Source organism: Geotrypetes seraphini, chromosome 3 (genome assembly GCF_902459505.1).
Source record: "Geotrypetes seraphini chromosome 3, aGeoSer1.1, whole genome shotgun sequence".
Taxonomy (NCBI): domain Eukaryota; kingdom Metazoa; phylum Chordata; class Amphibia; order Gymnophiona; family Dermophiidae; genus Geotrypetes; species Geotrypetes seraphini.
In genome coordinates, this window is record NC_047086.1 from 122,490,873 (window position 1) to 122,512,186 (window position 21,314).

General features: G+C 39.7%; 1 protein-coding gene across 4 annotated transcripts in view; it reads right to left on the reverse strand.

Moving 5' to 3' along the window:
* Positions 1–232: 232 nt before the first annotated feature.
* The window catches only part of GATA4 (GATA binding protein 4), a 149,864-nt gene continuing 128,782 nt past the window's right edge, over positions 233–21,314 (reverse strand). For all 4 annotated transcript variants that reach the window (XM_033935541.1, XM_033935540.1, XM_033935542.1 and 1 more), the window contains exons 5-7: positions 13,533–13,620; positions 7,570–7,703; positions 233–7,452 (exon numbers count right to left, since the gene is read on the reverse strand). In XM_033935541.1, the coding sequence (XP_033791432.1) occupies positions 7,297–7,452; positions 7,570–7,703; positions 13,533–13,620 (378 nt within the window). In that variant the 3' untranslated portion in view covers positions 233–7,296. The remainder of the gene's footprint in view (positions 7,453–7,569; positions 7,704–13,532; positions 13,621–21,314) is intronic.

Below are 21,314 nucleotides of genomic sequence, written 5' to 3' on the forward strand. Positions count from 1 at the left end.
GATTATATTTATAACAGTGCTGTAAGTTCAGGTGGAATAGGGAGTGGGGAGGGAGAGGGAGAGCGGGTCAATTGTTTAGGTATTTCTGGAATAGGTATGTTTTTAGGCGTTCCCTGAATTCCCCGTATGTAGTGGGCAAAAGCAGTTGGTCTAGGTCTTTGCCCCATAGGACTGCTTGGTGAGAGAGAAGGTGTTCGTGGTGTTTTTTCATTTTGCAGCCTCTAACTGGAGGGGAAATGAGTTTTGGGGGGGTGTTTCTCTTGAGTTTGTTATTAGAAAATGCGAAAAGGTCCGTTATGTACTTGGGGGTCAGGCCGTATAGTACTTTGAAGCAGAGGCAGGCAAATTTAAACCTTACTTACAGTGTACTTCAAATTAGTTACCAAGAAAAGGATAGAGAGAGAAAAAGAGATGTCATACAATGAATTCAATATTAACTTGTTGCCAAATTTTCAGTGCTTTGAATTTATTACATTTTTCAGCAGCAGCTAATTTGAATTTATAAATTATATGCATAGTATTCTTCCGAAACATATTATTTAACATACCACAATCTTTCCAAGTATATGTAACATTTGTAAAGAAACAGCTAATAATATATCCAGTGGTTTATATTCACGAGACAACAAACTTCCCAGTGGTAGAATTGATCTCAAAGATAATTAATTGATATAACACCTCTAGTTATAAATACAGGATTTTTTAAATGTTGCTCCCCAAATTGCATGCCAAAACGTTTGAACCCAAATTCATTCATAAAGCATGTGTGAGAGCATTACAAAATGACTTCTTGCATTCTGGAATCATTAGCACTGTAGAAGTCTTATTTCGTTTAATTTCACTGAAGTCCACGCACTTCTGTAAGCACCCTAGCAAAGAGACTGAATTTTAAACTAGTGGGCATGGTGACCTCAAAATCACCACAAAACAAAAAAGAAAATAGAAAAAGGCTGGTGAGCCTTGAACAAGACAATTCTTTCTATTTTGTTTTGTGGTGATTTTGAGGAGCATTGTGCCAGGACTCTTGAGATAGCTTTATGCGAAACAGGGCCGCTTTCGAGTCTGGCTGGTAACATTTTGGCTTTTGGAATGACTCCTTGCACCAACTTTAAAAAAGTTTGTAATGATGTAGTCCTGCAGTACTTCTACGTTTGAGAAAATTATTCTGCAATCCTGAGTGAACGGTACTTTGAATATATGAATATTGTGGGGGGTTTTGAGAGACCAATGACTGTATAGTGCCCCAGTTTGCACAATTTGATGTGTTGAATCATGTGGGGTTGTTTATCTTTGGTCTCTTTTTCTCCACTTGTGTTAGTGATTGCAGTGATTCTATCATGGGGATCTTCTATTCTATATAAGCAGAAATTTGAGTGCTAGGATGATACTGAAACAAGTTCACACTTTTACACATAATCTTAGGTGAGAGCATTTATGCTATGTCAAAGGCTGGTGTAAATGCTTGCACCTAACTTTTGGTAGTTAGGTGTGTAATCCTTAGTATTCTTTAACCTGCAAATATGTACTTCATAGGAACACCCCTGACCTGACCATGCGTTGCCAAAGACCCCATCCCCTAGAAGTTATGCACAACAGAAATTGCACATGCAGCTTCTAGAATAGTGACTAAGGTCAGTTGCGTGCACAACTATGAATTGGTGTCAATTAACACCAATGTAGACCAATAATTGGCTGTCAATACCAATTAACAGACAATTATAAAATTGAGTGCGCAACTGACCTTATTCTATATTGGACTCCCAACTTGGACCACTAAGCGTAAAGTTGGGCACCCGATTTTATAGAATTAGGGGGAAAGGGTCCTTTTGCTAAAGTGCATTATATTTTGCCGTTTCTGCACCTTGGCACAATAATTCACACATTAAGGGCATTTTGTGTTAAGAGGCAGTAACTAGGCAGGGCTTTGGCAGACAGTTGCCATGAAAAATATACGCAGAGCACAGTGGAATAAACCCACACACAGTATCCAGTGACTGCAAGAACTGGTTTAAAAAGTCCAAGGATTCCAAAAAATGTGTAATAAAATGTTTACTGTAAATCCAAACATAGCTAGACTGCTCTACACAATAGTAGTTGATGTGGGATAAAAATATTAGGATCAACACGACCCGTGTTTTGGCAAAATCAGCCTTCCTCAGGAGGTCCATGTAGCTTGAGCACACATCAGCTACATAGGAAACAGTAGGTACAGCTAATGCCACAGGAGAAGATACTAAAATGGGTGATGGGTTGCATCAGTTGAGCAGCGTGCCCGTTCTGCAAACTTTGACACTAGCTACTACCCTTTCCTAAGTAGCAGATGTATGCTCAAGATACATGGGCACCTGAGGAAGGCTGTTTTTTTTCAAAACACAGACTATGTTGGGGGCCTAACATTTTATCCTATATCACCTACTATTGGTATACAGCTGTGTAGTTACATTTGGATTTACAATAAACATTTTATTAGACATATTTGGTATCCTTGAACTTTTTTAAACCGGTTCATGGTGTCATTGGATACTGTGTGTGGTTTTATTCCACACTGCTCTGCATATATTTTTCATGGCAATTGTCTGCCAAAGACCTGCCTAGTTGCTGCCCCTTAACACAAGGAGATTATGTACTTACCCTGGTAAGATCTTATTTAGTAGATAAGTGAGTCATTCCAGACTCCCACCCTGTCTTTCCTGTGCCTGCCTACTGGCCATTTATGCTTCTCCAAGTTGATTCTTGGATGACAGTCAGCACTTGGGCTGGGAAGAATCTGTGTATGTTACTGTTTTATGCAGGGGTCGTTTCTGAGCTCCTTTGATGCATTTGTTGTCTGTTTCTGGTCCATGTTCTCATTTTCTTCTTGAACAGAACAATTGTTTATGAATTTCATTGCCATGGGTGTTTCTAATTCATGTTTGTAAGGTGGCTCTCGGTACTTCGGTACTAACTGCAGGTGGAGCTAGAGAGCACACTGAAGTAGAGTCACAGAAAAAAATCCGGATTGGATTCCTTTTGCGTAAGGCATGCGGCTATTGGGACACAACCCACTTGTCTAAAATGCCTCACCTATCTACTGGAAAAGAGCTTACCAGGGTAAGTACATAATCTCCTTTTAGTAAATTTGTTACAATTAATATATAAATTATTAATCATATCTTGCTTCGTGTCTAAGGCTAAGGAAACCAACTTGTCTGAGCAGTGTCAAATTCTAATAGAAATAGCAAGTAGCATTTGTTATTGTTTCATGTATTATAACTCTTTGTTTTTAATCTTATCACAGGCTAAGAGCAGTCATATAGGTAGAAAAACACACTTTTGTTTTTTTTGCTAAAGACTATTTAATACATCACTAAGGAACAATTTTCAAAAGTAATTTCCACACTATCACACCTTCTCCACTTCCTGATCATCGCATTAAACTGGGACAACAGCATCTTCCAGTGCAAAGGGCATAGTAGGCTTCTTGGTGCTCCAGAGATTCCCAGAAATCCTGGGACAGCTCTGCCTGGGAGATGATAGTCTCTGGATCAGACGGCTGTAGCTGGGAGGGCAACCTTTTTACAAGGAACTTACCTAGCTGGCTTGCACTAACTTTTTAGCAGTTTGGGGAGTGTTCCCCTGGGAGCTTGGCTCACCCCTGATTTATCAGGCACTTGCACGCAGGCTGAGTGACCCCATGCTGGTCCAGAGGACTGTAGTGGGTGCCAGCTGCTTCCTCTCCCCCCCTCAAAGATGCATGAGGAGCTAGTGGGGTTGAGGATTTCCGAACCTTGGTGTTTAACTAAAAGGTAACTCAAAGAGACAAATCTTTGGGAAAATCACAAGCTTTTCTGAGATAGAAATCTTCTCCATAGTCCAGCTACAGCGAGAGCTGATGCAAACAAAGCATCTTCCAGTTCTGTGAGCACAGTGCATTACTGTCTATGGGAGACAGTTGTGAGTGTGTGTGTGTGTGTGAGGGGGGACTTGAAATTCAATGTTTTAAGGGTATCTGGGGCTTCCTATAGGGTCCCCCATCTTCAAAAACCTCTTCCCTGTGACAACATCTTACACCTCTCTTAAATAGGATTGACACACTTGGGGCAAATCAGTGATCCCTCATGGGATCAGAGGGGAGAGGTTGATGGCAATAATAGTTTTAAGCAGGATATAGGGAGGCCCATAACCCAATATGTAAGACACCCCTTGTCTGGGATATACAAATAATAAAAGATGAAGCTGGATGATGTAGAAATGCTTTAGAGTTACAGTAAAAGAATATTGATTGGTTAGCATTACTGGCAAGCTATTACTTAAAGTTTTTAAATAGATGTTTCTGTCAGCTGTTACTTCCTGTAAGATTGGTAAAGAGATGGGGGCCTAGAATAGGGAACAGTTCACTGTACCCTAAGCTAACACATTGTTACAAGATGTCCAATGCATTGAAATAAAGAATAATCTCAGCTAGTCTAAATATAAATACTGAGAGTAGTGAAACCAATAGTGTGTAATTTATAAGTCATTATAGAATTGCTAATGTTAGAGAAAATTACTAATGACAAGAAATCACATGACCAATAAACCAAATATGGACCCAGTGGCAAAATGCAGTCATATGCAGTTTATCATTGGATCTTAATGAAGAAATTGTATTCTAATTGGAAGATGTATTAACTTACGTATGAATAATAATGAATGAAATGATGTCATGAAGCTAATAAATTGGGCTGTCACCCGTGGTTCAGGGAGATTCTTGGTTGGAATTCTGCCAATCAGCAGATCACCAAGCTCTCCCAAGACCCTGATGTTTGTTTGGTCTCCTTCAGAGATGGAAGAAAGGGCAGGGGGGAGGGGGTAGGAAGTTTGTCCATGTAGTTTTTCAAAGCAATCAGGATGACATTACTAAAAGCTTTCAATCTCATGCCTTAATCTGTTCCCAAAACATGTTTATCATTATATTCTATGAGCCATCATTTTCCATTCATGTTGTATATTGCTTTTCTTATTTTCGACTGTGTTATCACAATAATTTGTCTATCTTTTAGTTCAATGAAGAAACTTTATTTTTGTAAGTTCCACAGGTGTAGAAGATATGTGTACTAGTATTCATACAACCTATAATAACAATTTTTACATCTTTCAAATTGTAGCTTGGTTTGTTGTCAGAAATAACATCTTATTTTGTGGGACTTCTCAGTGAGTTCAGAACACTAAATAGAGGGAAAAGGGGAGCCTCAAGATAGCCAACTCACTTTTTTCCCCAGAAACATTAAGAACAGTCAATCAACATTAAGCTCCTCTGAAATTCACTTGCTTTTCCAATCAGCCACATTCAAATCTGTCAATCAGATTATTCTAATTACATAATGATTTTGGTCAAACAGTGATTAGAATGCATTGCATGTTCACAAAAAGAAAAACAATTATTGGTCTGTTGTATGCCAGACTTTTCAGAAATCCAGCAGTGGTTGTTATCGAACTGGGATTTAAAATTCCTTCTTCTGTGGTTTACAACATAGTTACAGGTTTGACCTTGGATTCTTTCACTAGGTTGTTATATCACTGAATTTGGCAAAAGTGTCCCTCATTCTGTGCCTATGAGGAAAGCTGTTCATACCCCACAAATTGCTTTTTCAACCACATATATGTAGTGATCTTCCCTCCCCCCCTCTTTTCTTATTGCAACTAATAAAAGATCTCTTTTACAAAAGGGGGCTGTAAAATAGCCCAAGATTTGCAGTACTGGAGATGAAGTCAGCCTCGTGTTTCCTCATCTTTTACCCCTGGATATAGCTATATTACAACTTCAGGTCATAAGATAACTTAATAAGGATGGATGGAGTCATTTATCACTGGCCAGAGAAGTCTATCACTAATGTCTGAATTTATGTTACTGCATTTTCTCTTATAGTCTTGGCCATAGGCAGTTAAGATTTGTGGATAGAGTGGACCAAAAAGCACAGGGTTAGGGATTTCTGCCAATATGAAACATTAAAAACCCAAACAAACTTCAGCATTCCATGAAAACAAACACATTTCACAGTGTGCTTCCTTTTAAAATTTAACAGTTTAAGGCTGAAGAAGGTCCATTTACAGTATTCCCTTTGAACACACACTTTGTCTTTGTTTTTATTTTCCTAGAACGTTATCATACAGCTGTTACATCTTCCTTACGAGGACTAAAGTTGTCCTTCCACTTGCCTCAAAAAATATTAAACAGTAATGTAATGTTACCAAGGACAAATTTTCATTGCCTGTGCATGATGACATTTTAGTTGATTAGCTTCATATCCACAGTCTATTCAAGTACACATTCTTTTTCTGTATATTTTGAGGGTTGGGGACAGCAAGTATGATTAGATGGCTATAGAAGAGGCAGCTAGATTAACTGTAGCTCTTCATTAAGGAAAACAAATGCTGGTTGGTATACAGTATCCAGAAAATAGAAAAGAGCCTAGACATTAAAAGAACAGCAATAATTCGGAGGGACAGTGCATTCATAATGAAGGGCCCTATTCCAGGAGTATCTTTTCTTTCCATATTTATGGTAAAATTTTTATTTAAAATCAGTACTGTTTGCCAAACTAGGCCATAGCTACATTTAAGGACGTTCTTCATCGATGGCCTAACCCAATAGTTTTTTTCAGCCCAGTTCAGCAAAACAGCAGCTTTAATTGTATATTTTTTTGTCTGCGACATTGTCTTCATCAGCTTCAAGTACAGGTTCTTCTAAATATGCTCCCAGGATTATAAAGAAAAAGTCAACATTAAATAAGCTTCTAAGACCTTTGGATCCAATATAATTTTATAGAATTCTGGACAGATTTTTATTTGTTTATTTTTTTAAGATCAGCAGTTCTACTAAATTTATTAACTCAGCCAAATCTATCCAAGAACTTTAGGGGTCAGGCTCCACCTAACCTTGAAAGGTCACTATTGGGCCTTCAGAAAATGGACTGGAGTCATCTGTTTGGTAGCTCTGTGAGAAGAATGTATCCATCCCATTCAAGTCAGGGTTTTTCTTGGAGTCTAATATCTGCTTTTGTTTCACAGGCTAGTACTATTTTTAGTTCAAGGGAACATGGTATGACTGTATTAGTTTTGCCTCTCTCTTGTGTTTATTTATTTTTTTGTATTTGTCAAAAGTCAAACCCTATTGGAAGTCTTCTTATCACCTAGAAATTTTCTTCCAGAGTGGCATCAGATCATCAAGAAGAAAGAAACAGAAGAGTAATTTGATTAGAGAATATTGTCATATTTTAGATGTCTGAAGTCCATAGGAGAGGATATTCTTTAGGCAGCCAGATAGTGCCTGGACTTTTAGGCTAAGATAAGGCTATTCCAGGAGTCTTGTTTAGAGCTGGCTTGTGGAGATGTTGTCAGAGCAGAATGGTGCCCTTGTGGAGAAAGCTTCAGGCTTGAGATAGAAGGGTGAATGGAAGAACCATGCCCTGAGATTGCAGAAACCGATGATGCCTAAGCAACATAAGAGACAAAAAGACATCAGAAAGCATGCCCATGGATCTAAAATGCAATGAAAACACAATGGAATATCCATTTTAAAACCTATATTTTCACCTTCCTCTCCCTTACCTGAGAAATGGCACTTGTGTGTCCATAATGAGATGAGAGGCCTGGTTCTATCTTTATAGGACGTATGTCGTCTACATTGGTGCTGGAGTTGGTGGAGCTAGTGGTAGGAGTGAGATTCTCGCTACTGCCTGACCCTAAAAGAAAGCAACAAAATTATACATGGATACTTTTTATGGTTTATTATCTACTCACATTTTTAATATAAGAAATGTTAAAGCATCCTTCCAGAAAGGAGGTAGAAAAGTCTCTCTAAGTTGTTACTGCCACAAGCATAGAAGGAAAGGCACAGAAGTACAGAAAAATCTGCTTTGATTGGAAGCCCACTTGAACCTAATAGGGTTATGTACCCTTCCATGCATTCTGAAGATGCTAAATCCCTAGAGATTCTATCAAATGTTTATTTATTTAAGTAGCCCGCATATCAACAATCTATGCGGATAACAATGATACATACATAATTAAAACAAAACATTGCATGCATAATCAAACAAAACATAGCAGATTGTTAAAATAACAGCATACATTAAACTTACACATGTGCCTTAAAATAAAAAGCCAAGCACAAGATTACAAAGTAACCAAATTTGAAAAGACAGGTCAAGAAAAATGGGCTTTCAAACTTTTCCAAAATGCCAAAAAAATCAAAGGTCAGACGGATAGAATCTGGGACCGAGTTCCATAGTAAAGGTCCGGTTACATGGAGCATATGTGATTGATTTGCAATTTTGGAAACAGAACAAAGAATGAGAACAGCCAAAAAAGCTCTGTCTTGTGATCTCAAAGAACGAGAAGGCACATAAGTCTGCAGCAGAGAAGCAGTCACCTTGGGCAATAGATCCCGGACAGATTTAAATACTTTAAAACAGTACCTTAAAACTTTACTTATTGTGCACTCTAAAACACACAATCACCAAGCTAGATTGGTTCTCAGCCCCAAGAACAAGTTAAGATGTAAACCTGAACTAGAAATCCCATTGCCATAACCTACCAAGAATCTCTATAAATGACATTGAAGAGACTGGGGAAGACAGGACACTGGTAAAGCCATAGTTATGAGATTGCATTAAGATGAGTTTGTGAAGGAGACATCGACACAAGTTGTTCTCAAGCAGAACACACCTAGCCAGTCAGGCTTTCAGGATATCCATAAAAAATAACAAGGAAATAAAGCTGCATGTAATGGAGGCAGTGCATGCAAATCTATCATATGCATATTCATCATGGATATCCTGAAAATCTGTCTGGGTATGTTCAGAGCCTGATCTACTCTGTAAACCTGGAGCCATTGGATGCTTTGAATTTAATCTAATCTAGAGTTCATATGATAAACAGTAGTATGACACCTGCTGAAGATGAAAATGTAATTCCTTTTAAGTTTTTTTGCTTTATAAACTTTTTTTTTTAACTATTATCTGTAGTTTCTTCAGGAGCAGCAATATAAGTATGAGAATCAACTAGTCCATATGGTGAAATTACTCTTACCTGGTAATTATCCTTTCCTTGAGTTCTGCTAGACAAGTCCCAACCAGCAGATAGGAGGCAGAGAAATGTGACTATTCTGATGATATCACTCAGTATGATACTGACAAAGCTTATAATAGGCTTATGTAGGTAAACAACTTAAAACAAGAAGGAGCAATAAACAAGAAATAAGGACCCTAGAACCATCCCAGGGGACTGTCTGGTATCCAGCATTTTTCATATAAACAGCAGTGGGAATAACAAGTTCTCCAAATAAAATTCCAGTCCTGATGTCTTTACAGGTGGGATGCTTGGCTGGTTTAGCAGGACTCGAGTAAAGGAAATTTTAAAAGTTGAGAATAATTTCACTTTCTGTATTAACCTTCTAGAACAATTCCAATCAAAGCTATATTACTCAGGATGGAAGGAAGACAAGGCCCCCTCAATAATTACCTTGCCAAAGGCTCTATCCTCACATGCAGACACATCACTTGACGCTTAACAAAAAAATGCAGCGTTTGACCAAGTGACTGCCATGCAAATCTCTTCTGGGAAAACCACTCTAGCTTCTACCCATGAAACCACCAATGATCTTGTAGAATGAGTCCAGAGGTATTATGGTACCACTCTGTGTTTAGTGATGTATTTTGATTCAACTGTCACCTAGATCCACCAGACAATAGTGGACAGAGACAGTGAACCATTTATGTAGACCTTCAAGAGGTGATAGGCTCAGGAGTAATCTAAGGAAATACTTTTTTACATAAAGGGTGCTAGATGCGTGGAACAGTCTACCAGAAGAGGTGGTGGAAACAGAGACAGTCTGAATTCAAGAAAGCGTGAGATAGGCACATGAGATTTCTGAGAGAGAGGAAAAAATAATGGTTACTTCGGATGGGCAGACTAGATGGGCCATTTGGCCTTTATCTGCCATCATGTTGCTATATTTCTAAAAAGAACAAAGAGATGGTCAGATCTAAAGCTGTTAGTCACCTTTGTGTAACAGAGGAGAGTACCCTATGAATATCCAAATTATGAAGGATCCTCTCAAGATGTTGCTTTTTGGACACCTGTAACACCAAGAAACCCCTGCCTGATTCAAATGGAAAGAAGATACTACCTTGGGTAAAAAGGATGAAACAATCTGAATGGATAAGGAATCCTCTGTAAATTACAAGAAAGGTCCCTACAAAAAAGGACTTGACGCACTGTTCCCTCTAAGCTGAGCAGGTGTCCTCCAGCTGCATTGCTACCACTAGGGGGTGGAATATTTTCAGTCGCTAAGGACAGGTATGTTCCCTGGAGTCCTGCAGAACTTGCCTGTCCCTCACAATTGAAAAATGTGACAGTAAAACAGCACCCTCTATTGGTGAGACTGTGGGTGGAGGACTCCTGCTCAGCTTAGAGGGAACAAACTCAGAAACCCTTCAAGATGAAGAATTAACTACCAGGAAAACCACCTTCAAGGAACAATCTTGAAATGATGCCCTCTTTAAAGATTCAAAGGGAGGTTCTGAGAATGCTTAAAAAAAACTAGATCGAGTCACAGAAAAGGATAACCTGTCTCTTCAGATGTGTTTGACCTCCCTGAAGGAAACGTACTACATCTGGGTGGGAGCCCAAAAATGTACCTATAACCCTTCCCTGAAAATGTGCTAGAGATGCCACCTGAACCTTAAGTGAACTAAGAGGCAAACTCTTATCCAGACTCTCCTGGAGAAAGACCAAAATCAGGTGCAGTTATGCCCTGTGGGGCTTGGCACTCCAGTCTATACACTAGTGTTCAAACTTCTTCCAAAACTGGAAGGATGTAAAATCTATATACCTTAAGAAGAGTCACTACTATTGAAGGATTATAACCACAGATAATTAAACTTTGCCTCTTAAGAGTCTGTAAGCCAGAAGGGATCCATATCCTCCAGAATGACTTGATCTTGACACAGAAGGCACGGTCCTCTGGGGAGTATGTAAGGAGGTTCCCTCTAGTAACTGGACCAGATCCATGGATGTACAAAAACTGACGAGGCCAATCTTGGTAATCAAAATTACTGGAAAAGAATGCCTTGCAATTCTTCAGATATCTTGGCTGACCAAAGGCCAAGGTTGGATGACAAAGATGGGGCTGCTGATAAACCCAGTATTGAATCAGAGCATATATTTCCACTGCACTCTCTCCTTTTCTGCGACTGAAGAAAGCTGGGCACTTGGGATTCCTCCAAGCTGCCATGAGGTTGAACAGAGGCTTTCCTCAGTGATCCATTGTCAGCTGAAAAACAATGGGATTCAGTTACCATTTTCTCAAGCAGAGTTTGACTGAGAAAATCTGCTCATATGTTTTCCATTCATGTCATGTTTGTTGTTGAAAGAGCAAGGAATTTTTGCCCAGCTGTAACCTCTTGAGCTACTGCTATGCTCCTGATGCTCCCTTGCTTGTTGACTTAAGCCACTGCTGTGGTATTATTAAATAGTCTGAAACTCCCTCAATAGATGATAAGGACAGAACCACCAGGCAAGGTGGTTCTTGAAATAGGCTGGGAAAGGAAGAATCACTTTGAACTACTGATACTTGAACAGCAGGGCCTGCTGAAGCAGATATATGTGTACTCTTGCCCAAAACACCATCTAAAAAGTCACTGCCATGGAACTTAAAAACTGCTGATAAGCCCAGGCTTTTGGAGCCTGAAGGAAGAAGTGAGACCACCGAGACAGCAGCTTGTTCAATCTATTTTGAGTCAGAAAGACCATGCCCTGTTCTGTATTGGACAGTTTGTCCAAATATTTCTGACACAGGGTTCGAACCAAATGACTAATCATAATTCACTACCCAACCAAGACTCTCCAACTGGTGAATTACCCTTGCTGTTACAACTCAAGAATCTGCTGCAGCGGTTACTTGAATGAATTGATCGTCCAGGTATGGATGAATACGGATGCCCTCTTTGCCAAGGAAGGTTGCCACAGTGAGGTCTGAATTGAAATTATTGCCCAAAATACAGGATTACAAGAACTTCCTATAAGGTTTCCTGATACCTTTATGGAGATACATCTCTGAAAGGTTCAAAGATGTAAGAAACTCTCCTGGTCTCTTGAAGGCAATCACCAAATGAAGAATCTCCATGCAAAAATGAGGAATCTGCAGGGAGGCATTCACTCATTTGAGGTCTAGTATGGGTCAAAAAAGTCTTCCTTCTTTGGGACTATATTAGATTAATAGGGGCATCTATTACATGTGGCTAGGGAAACTGGTTTGTCTCCAAGGCCAATAAGTGTTGTAAGGTCAGACAAACCACTTTTGAATCAACTTAATCAATCCCCATAAGAATACCTAAAGACGTTTGAAGCTGGCTATGTGAACTCCAGGACATATCCAAGCTGGACAACCTCCAAAGTCCACTGGTCCGAGGTCAGTAGGGTCCACTCCTGGAGAAACAAACAAAACTGGCTGCCAACCTGTACATCCAGGGACCAAGCCCACGCGCCCCCTCATTTTGGGTCTTTGACAGTAGAGAAGAAGGAAGAGCAAGAAGAGTCACCTTCTCTGAGCCTCCTCACTTCTCAAGCTGATCATTGAAAATTAGCTCTTGCAGTTTGACCACCAGTGACTCCAATCTCTGAACCAAGATCTAGACTTAGAAGCCTAGAGCTATGGGCTTTGTCCTCCAGAAGGTGCTGGGACCTAGTACCCCTCTCAGATTCTTGATGAACTTTTGTAAGACCTCTCAGAACAAGGCCTCCCCACCAAAGGGGAGCTTGCTGAGATGTCTGAGGAACACCCACTTAGCCTGAGGTCCAAGTTCAGTAACTGAATTTCAGTGTGATGTAAATAATTGATAGCAAATAAAAGAGGACAAAGCTGGCCTTGCAGTCTGCCAGCAGTCTTGTTCTCTATTTCTTTGTTATTACAGAGCATCGGGCTGGCTCTTTTCCTATGGTTTAAAATCTGCTCCCAAAACCAGGAAACAATTTATTTATATTTGCTTTATGATTATTTAAATTTATAGGATGCATGTACAGGTACACAATCTTTTATCCAAAATTCTGAAAACTGAAAAGCTCTAAAAACAGACTTTTTTTTTCATTGAGTGTAAGAATTACCATACTGGAACAGACTGAAGATCCATCAAGTCCAGTATCATGTTTCCAGCAGTGGCCAACCCAGGTCTGAAGTACCTAGCTAGATACCAAGTAGTTGTCTATACACTAAAATTCAAATTTGATACCAAACATGACACCCTCTCAACCCAAAATAGCTGCAGATTTCCCTATGGGTAACAATGAGAAACAGAAAACAAACAATAATTTACCAATTAGTTTTGCTATTTACTAAGCTCCTTCCTGACTACCATTCTGAAATCCCCAAAATTCTAAAATCTGATAAAGGGTTTTATACCTGTATTAATGTTTAAATATGAAGACTGTGATTCTAATCTTGTTTTGTTTCTGAATGTTCGTATTTCCAGCATTCTTCGCACACTGAACTGCCGCCTCTTCTCAACACCTACCTGCTGGTGTCTTAGGTTTGTTGAGGTTCTTTGGTTTACGCTTCCTTGTCTGAATTCCCTCTTTCTTCATTGCTAGAGGCCTTGGTACCTACAAATCAAGGATTGGTTTCAGTTTATATGTAAACAACAAGTTGACATTACAATTCAGAAAATGCATATAGCATATTTGTACAACACATGATGTTCCACTCGATCAACCAAAGCAAATTTATGATACCCTCTAGAGCAGTGTTTCTCAACTCGGTCCTGGAGTACCCCCTTGCCAGTCAGGTTTTCAAGATATCCAGAATGAATATGTATAAAATAAATTTGCATATAACGGAGGCAGTGTATGCAGATCAAGTTTATGCAAATTCAATGTGGATATCCTGAAAACCTGACTGGCAAGGGGGGTACTCCAGGACCGAGTTGAGAATCACTGCTCTAGAGTTTGTAAAGCTAGGTATAATGTACAATAATGTTAGAAATTATCACCCTTAAGAATCATAATGAGCTATTATACTGAAGCAAACTGTTGCATGGTTCATGGCATTGAATATCACCAATGCTCACATAACCAAATGTACGGTAATCCACTGAATCCAGTTAAGGTACAAAGCTTAGTAAATGGGGGGGACAGGATTGGTGACATATGAGACTTAGCATTCTTAGGAAAAGAAAATAATTGTGTCAGGTATTCTGGTCTGGCTGCTTTGAAGATCTTAAAGAGAGTATCCAATTTGAAATAAATTTGTGCATGTACTGGTAACTAATGTAATTTAATTAATAAAGGAGTGGGCTTTGGTCCACCCCAGCACTGCCAGCTAAATGTGGTTTAAGTTAGCTGGTACTTTTCCTGCCTACTTAAACCATTCTGAATATCAACCCCACAGTTTACATGATTGGCTTGGATGACCATAGTTATACCTGGTTTTTCCAAGTCTGAGCCAAATGTATAAGGAATTGGGCCACAGTCAGAATTTTCTGTTAATATTTTGGCAATCAATGCCACTATCCATAGGTCTGGTATTTGGCATGTCAAGGTTACAGAAAGGTGCTCTGATTAAGCAGCTATTCACTGAATAGAGTAAGAGAAGTCACCGTAAGTATTTGAATAGAGTAAGAGAAGTCACAGTAGGTATTTTTCTGTCCCTGGAGGGCTCATAATTTAGAGAAATTAAAAGAAAATTGCAAAGTGCTGAAGTGGGATTCCTACCAGCAACATCTGGTTCTTTGCCGTGGCTCTCAGCACTCTACCCAGTAGGCTATTTGTTCACATGGATATCCATGTGGCCATTTTATATTATTGATGTTCCCCTGCTGCCACACAGCTGTCCATATCCCTCATTTTGCCTGGTTTACAGTTTGAACATTTTCAGTTTGTAAAACAGATGTTCATGCTGGACATAGCAGCATTTGGACATCCATTTGTGATGTATTTTAGAATATGCTGTATGCCAGCAAATCCTGTTCTGAACTACAGGAGAAATGGATGTCCATATGTGACATACAGATTTAGACATCTATATTCTGAGCTGGACGTCCTTTCTAAAATTTCATTCCACACAGTGGTTTAGTATGGGGGGGAGGGGGGCGTACTGCTCTGGGCGCCATCTTGGTGGGGGTGCCAGCACTTCTCCTCCTCTCTGCCCCCCTCCTTCCCCACCATACACGTGCCTTGAATTCCCTGCCACCGTACCTCTAGTTCTTCACCGGTGAGCAGCAGCTCCAACCTGCTGCTCGCGTCGGCCTCGGTGCGCCCCTCTGAAGTGACGTCAGAGGGAGAGCCGATGCTGGTGTGAGCAGCAAGTTACGAGATGCTGCATGTGCCGGGGAGCTAAACAGGTACGCAGGGGAAGGGAAGGGGAGCACGCGTGGCAGAGGGGGATGGAGAAGAGGGTGAAGGCGCCTCCCACCCTCGCTATGCCATTGACTCCACACTTAAAATAGCCTCATTGTTACAGTAGGAATTTCTAATTAGGTACCTAGAAGCACTTGGTGCCTATTCTATAAAGGAATGTAGGTGTAGAATATTAGTGTAATCTGGTATCTACATGTCTAACATTTAGGCACTTGCATGTATGCTAGCCATAAAGCTGGATGCGGGCACCATACTCGGTATTTGGCTTATTCTAATGTTAAGTTGGTCTAAAGTCCTTATCCCAGTAGTCTCCAACCTTTTTCATGAAAAGGGCCACAGTGTGAATACAAGAAAGCTCTGCCACCAAAAGATTTCAAGCTTACACATGCTACTAATTTTGTAAACTGACTTGACCTGCTTGTTCAGACTGGATATTAAACATTAAAAATTAACACTAATAATGATTCTACAACACTTCAAGAATATATTTTAAAAGCTCACTTTATTTTGGATTGACAACAGAAGCAAATTCTATAAATGAGACACTGGGGGGAGGGGGGGCTAGCAAGCAAGCTCTATAGAGGATGGCAGCCTGAATATTTTGCTCCAGTGGATACTACTAAAAAGAATCCATTTTCTCCCTCATAATCACTATTACTGATTAATAACTTTTGTTTATATACTCACTGAGAGTCATGGCTACAAACAAACTGAGCCGGTGTCACCGCAAAATACACCAGCTGGAAAACCAGAGGATTAGGCCTCACAGCCTATCTTTGATGAGCTGTGCACTATACATGAGCTCCTTTCTGGAGCCACACGAGACACGGAACATAAAGGCTGAAATTGTAAATTTGAAATCTGAAGTTTCTATATTCAAAACACACTTGGATGTGTTAGATAATAAATCCAATGCCACTGATGAAAATATCAAATCACTACAACGGCAAGTGACACACACAGTAAATGACGGCAGATAAAGACCTGAAAGATCCATCCAGTTTGCCCAACCATACATGCTCCATAAATTAATCATTTAATATAAATGGTCCAAGTGAAATGCATTCCTCAATTGGAAAAAGAACTAGAGGAATCTAATATTAGGGCACGCTGCAATAACTCCCGGTTACTTAGTATCCCTGAAAATAGGGAAGGATGAGATATGATAAAATTTTTAGAAACAATCTTACCTTCTGTACTAGACATTCAATTTCAAAGGGACTTCAAAATCGACCGTGCCCATCGGGTACCTAGTCAGATGCTAATGATTGTTATCCTTGACCGATTGTTGTTCACTTGCTTAGATACAGCCAGGTGCTGGAAATTATGCAAAAAGCAAAGTCTAAGACTCTGATAAAATTTGAAGGTCAAACGCTCTTATCTGTACTGGATCTGAGCAAATAAACCGTCAAACTGCGCAAGCAGCTCCTGAAATATAGGCTGAAGCTGAAACAACTAGGAGCCAAATTTGGCATGTTTTACCTAGCCAGATTGGGAAATGACCTTTAATAACAACACAAAAAGTTTTTCTAATTCTTTGGAGCTTGTAGATTTTCTTGAAACCATCCAGTCAAGAACCATTGATAACATGAGAGCTACTCTCTTCCTTCACAATCATTCAGTTTTGCTAGCGCACATCTATATTACACGCAGAATACCATGATCTCTGATTCCCCTCATATCATTTGATTTGATTATTTTTTCTATGTATTACCACTAGAGTGTTCACTCTCTTGTTTATTTAATCCTGACCATGATGTGGCAAATAATGTTTATTTTTGGTGAAATGCTAATATGTCTGTTTAAGTATTCCCAGAGCTGACATTTGGACTCTCTCTGTGTTCTTTCTAACCCATATTGTTTTGTTCATTTAATATGTTCATATTTTACAATTGTATATTAATTCTTGGATATCATTTATTGATGAATATGTTTCTACTATATTCTTTATGAGGCTTTTATATGTTAGAATCTTTACTGTATTTTGGCTTTCTATGGCCCTATTTTTCTTTTAATGTTAAAAGATTAAATAATCCCATTAAAAGAAGAAAAATTTTGAACTATGTTTCAAAACAGAAGCCTGATATAACATTACAAGAAACTCATTTATCAATTCATGAGTCATTGAAATTATCCACAAATTGATCTATGCCTGTTCTTTTTTTTTTTTTTTTTTTTACCATCTGCCGGCGAAAACAGACATTGCTATGTTAAGGAAAAGATCTGATATTACCTTGATATCCCACTCTACAGACACTTCTGGGAGGTGGATTAAAGTCATATTAAATGTTAATAGCACATTGTTAGCAGTATTAAACTAATATGGCCCAAACATGAATAACTCTGCATTCTATGATGAATTGGCCTCCACCATTGTAGCTGATGGTGCATTACCTTATATTGTAGGGAGGGACTTCGACTTCTTCCTAGACCCTGATTGATTGTTTTTTAAAATTTATTTTAAAATTTTATCTTCTGCCAAAACCTAGGGGAGCCTCAAATCACATATTTTATCTGTATCCCATGTATTAGCTCACCTTATTGTGAACCGCCTAGAACTTTTTCGGTATGGCGGTATATAAAAATAAAATTATTGTTATTATTATTACTACATAAAATCATTCTAGACTTACATCATACAAACATCAACAGTATATAATAGCTTAATCCTAGCATATAGCTGTTAATAAAAAATAAAAAAAATGCCGGCACAAATAGGTGAGTTTTTAACAGTTTACAAAACTATTCAATGCTGTTACACAGAGTACCTGGCAACTTATTCCAAAGATTCACTGCAGCCACTGAAAATGCTGTCTTGTTACATATCGTACATTTTCAATCTTTGATTGCATGACATTCTCTGATCTTAATTTCATATTGGGCAGGTATACAGACAATGCCTGTTGCAAGTACAATGGTGCTTCCCCATATACAGTCATGTGAAAAAATTAGGACAGCCCATGAAATATTCAGTTCGTTCCTAAGAAATGTTTACATATTGATGTCAAATCTTTTTTTTAAATTTATCTCTGGAAAAGAAAGTGATGTAATTGCAGGTAAACAATAAATGTTTTCCTTGATTTACTCATGAAACAAAAGATATCCACTAAGGAATAAATTCTCCCACATATCCTCCCACTTAAAGTGGCTCAAATCACACACAGGTGCATCACATCAGGTGCACATGATTAGAACATCATTCTCAGCATTTTGAAGGTTTGTCCTACTTAAACCTCAGGCATTTAGTTTGGTGTGCTCATGACTGCTGCAGAGAGAGTGAACACCATGGTGAGATCAAAACAGCTGTCTGAGGCCTTCAGAAAGAAGATTGTAGCAGCTTATCAGTCTGATAAGGGATTTACCGAAGAGGATATATATAATATACCAGAAGCTGACAGGCTATACGCAGGAAACGATGACCGGAAACTGACAGGGTTGACTGTCAATCTAGAACAGGTATGCAGGCAGATTGTTAGGCTTAAAAACGATAAATCCCCAGGACCGGCAGCATCCATCTGAGGGTAATCAAGGAACTGAAAGGGGTTATATCTGAACTGCTACAACTAATAGCCAATCTGTCGATCAAATCAGGAAGGATTCCGGAAGACTGAAAAGTGGCAAATGTTACGCCGATCTTCAAGAAAGGTTTGAGGGGGAATCCAGGAAACTACAGACCTGTGAGTCTGACCTCAGAACCGGGAAAGATAGTAGAGGTGCGGATAAAGGACTGCATCATTGATCACCTTGACGGACACAATCTGATGAGGACTAGCCAGCACGGCTTTAGCAAAGGAATATTTTGCTTGACGAACTTACTGCACTTCTTCGAGGGAGTAAACAGGCAGATAGACAAGGGTGACCCGGTCAACATTGTATATCTGGATTTTCAAAAGGCGTTCAACAAGGTCCCACATGAATGACTGCTTCGAAAAATTGAATGTCATGGAATCGAGGGTGAAATAGTCACGTGGATTAAAAACTGGCTGGAGGATAGGAAACAGAGAGTGGGGGTAAATGGACAATTCTTGGACTGGAGAAGCATCACGAGTGGAGTTCCGCAGGGTTCGGTGCTCGGTCCCGTGCTCTTAAACATATTTATAAATGACCTGGAAATTGGTACGATGAACGAGGTGATTAAATTTGCGGACGATACAAAGTTATTCAGAGTAGTGAAGATACAGAAGGATTGCAAAGACCTGCAAAGTGACATAAACACGCTCGATGAATGGGCCACGACATGGCAAATGAGGTTTAACATGGATAAGTGCAAGGTGATGCATGTCGGTAACAAAAATCTTATACACGAATACAGGATGTCCGGTGCAGTACTCGGAGAGACCCCCAGGAAAGAGACTTGGGAGTACTGGTAGACAAGTCAATGAAGCCGTCTGCGGAATGCACAGCGTCGGCAAAAAGGGTGAACAGAATGCTAGGAATGATTAAGAAGGGGATTACAAACAGATCGGAGAAGGTTATCATGCCGCTATACCGGTCCATGGTACGACCCCACCTTGAATACTGCGTCCAGCACTAGTCGCCGTACATGAAGAAGGACATTGTACTACTCGAAAGGGTCCAGAGAAGAGCAACTAAAATGGTTAAGGAGCTGGAGGAGTTGCCATACAGTGAGAGATTAAAGAAACTGGGCCTCTTTCCCTTGAAAAGAGGAGACTGAGAAGGGACATGATCGAAACATTCAAGATAATGAAGGAAATAGACTTAGTAGATAAAGACAGGTTGTTCACCCTCTCCAAGGTAGAGAGAATGAGAGGGCACTCTCTAATGTTAAAATGGGATAGATTCCATACAAATGTAAGAAAGTTCTTCTTCACCCAGAGAGTGGTAGAAATCTGGAATGCTCTTTTGGAGGCTGTTATAGGGGAAAACAGAGATTCAAGACAAGGTTAGACAAGTTCCTGCTGAACTGGAACGTACACAGGTAAGGCTAGATTCAATCTGGGCACTGGTCTTTGACCTAAGGCCGCCGCATGAGTGGACTGCTTGGCATGATGGACCATTGGTCTGACCCAGCAGCGGCAATTATTATGTTCTTATGACATTAGCCATTCCATGGTCCGGAAAATAATGTACAAGTGGAGGACTTTCCAAACAGCTGTCAACATGCCCAGGTGTGGCTGTTCAAGCAAGTTGACCCCCAGAGCAGACTGGAAGATGCTAAAAGAAGTCTCCAAAAACCCAAAAATGTCATCATGGGACCTACAGTAGGCTCTTGCTACTGTTGATGTGAACGTGTATGCCTCTACAATCAGAAAGAGACTGCACAAATTTAATTTGCATGGGAGGAAACCTTTGCTGTCTAAGAGAAACATCAAGGCCAGACTGAAGTTTGCCGGAGAGGACATAGACAAACACCAGGACTTCTGGAATAGTGTTCTATGGACAGATGAGTCTAAAATTGAATTATTTGGTCACCAGAAAAGAGGACATGTTTGGCATACATCAAATACAGTATTCCAAGAAAAGAACCTCAGATCAACTGTGAAGCATGGAGGTGGAAGTGTCATGGTTTTGGGATGCTTTGCTGCAGCAGGACCTGGCCAGCTCACCAACATAGAATCCACCATGAATTCTACCGTGTATCAGAGGGTGCTTGAAGAACATATGAGACCATCTGTAAGAAAATTAAAGCTGAAGTGGACCTGGACCCTGCAATTCAACAATGACCCAAAACATACCAGTGAATACACCAAGGACTGGCTGAAAACTAAGAAATGGAGAGTCCTGGAATGGCTGAGTCAAAGCCCTGATCTTAATCCCATTGAGATGCTGTGGGTTGATTTGAAACAGGCTGTACATGCAAGAAACCCCTCAAACATCTCGCAGCTGAAAGAATTCTGCATTGAGGAGTGGGCCAAACTTTCCTCAGACCGATGTCAAAGACTGGTAAATGGCTACAAGAAGTGTCTCACTGCAGTTATTTC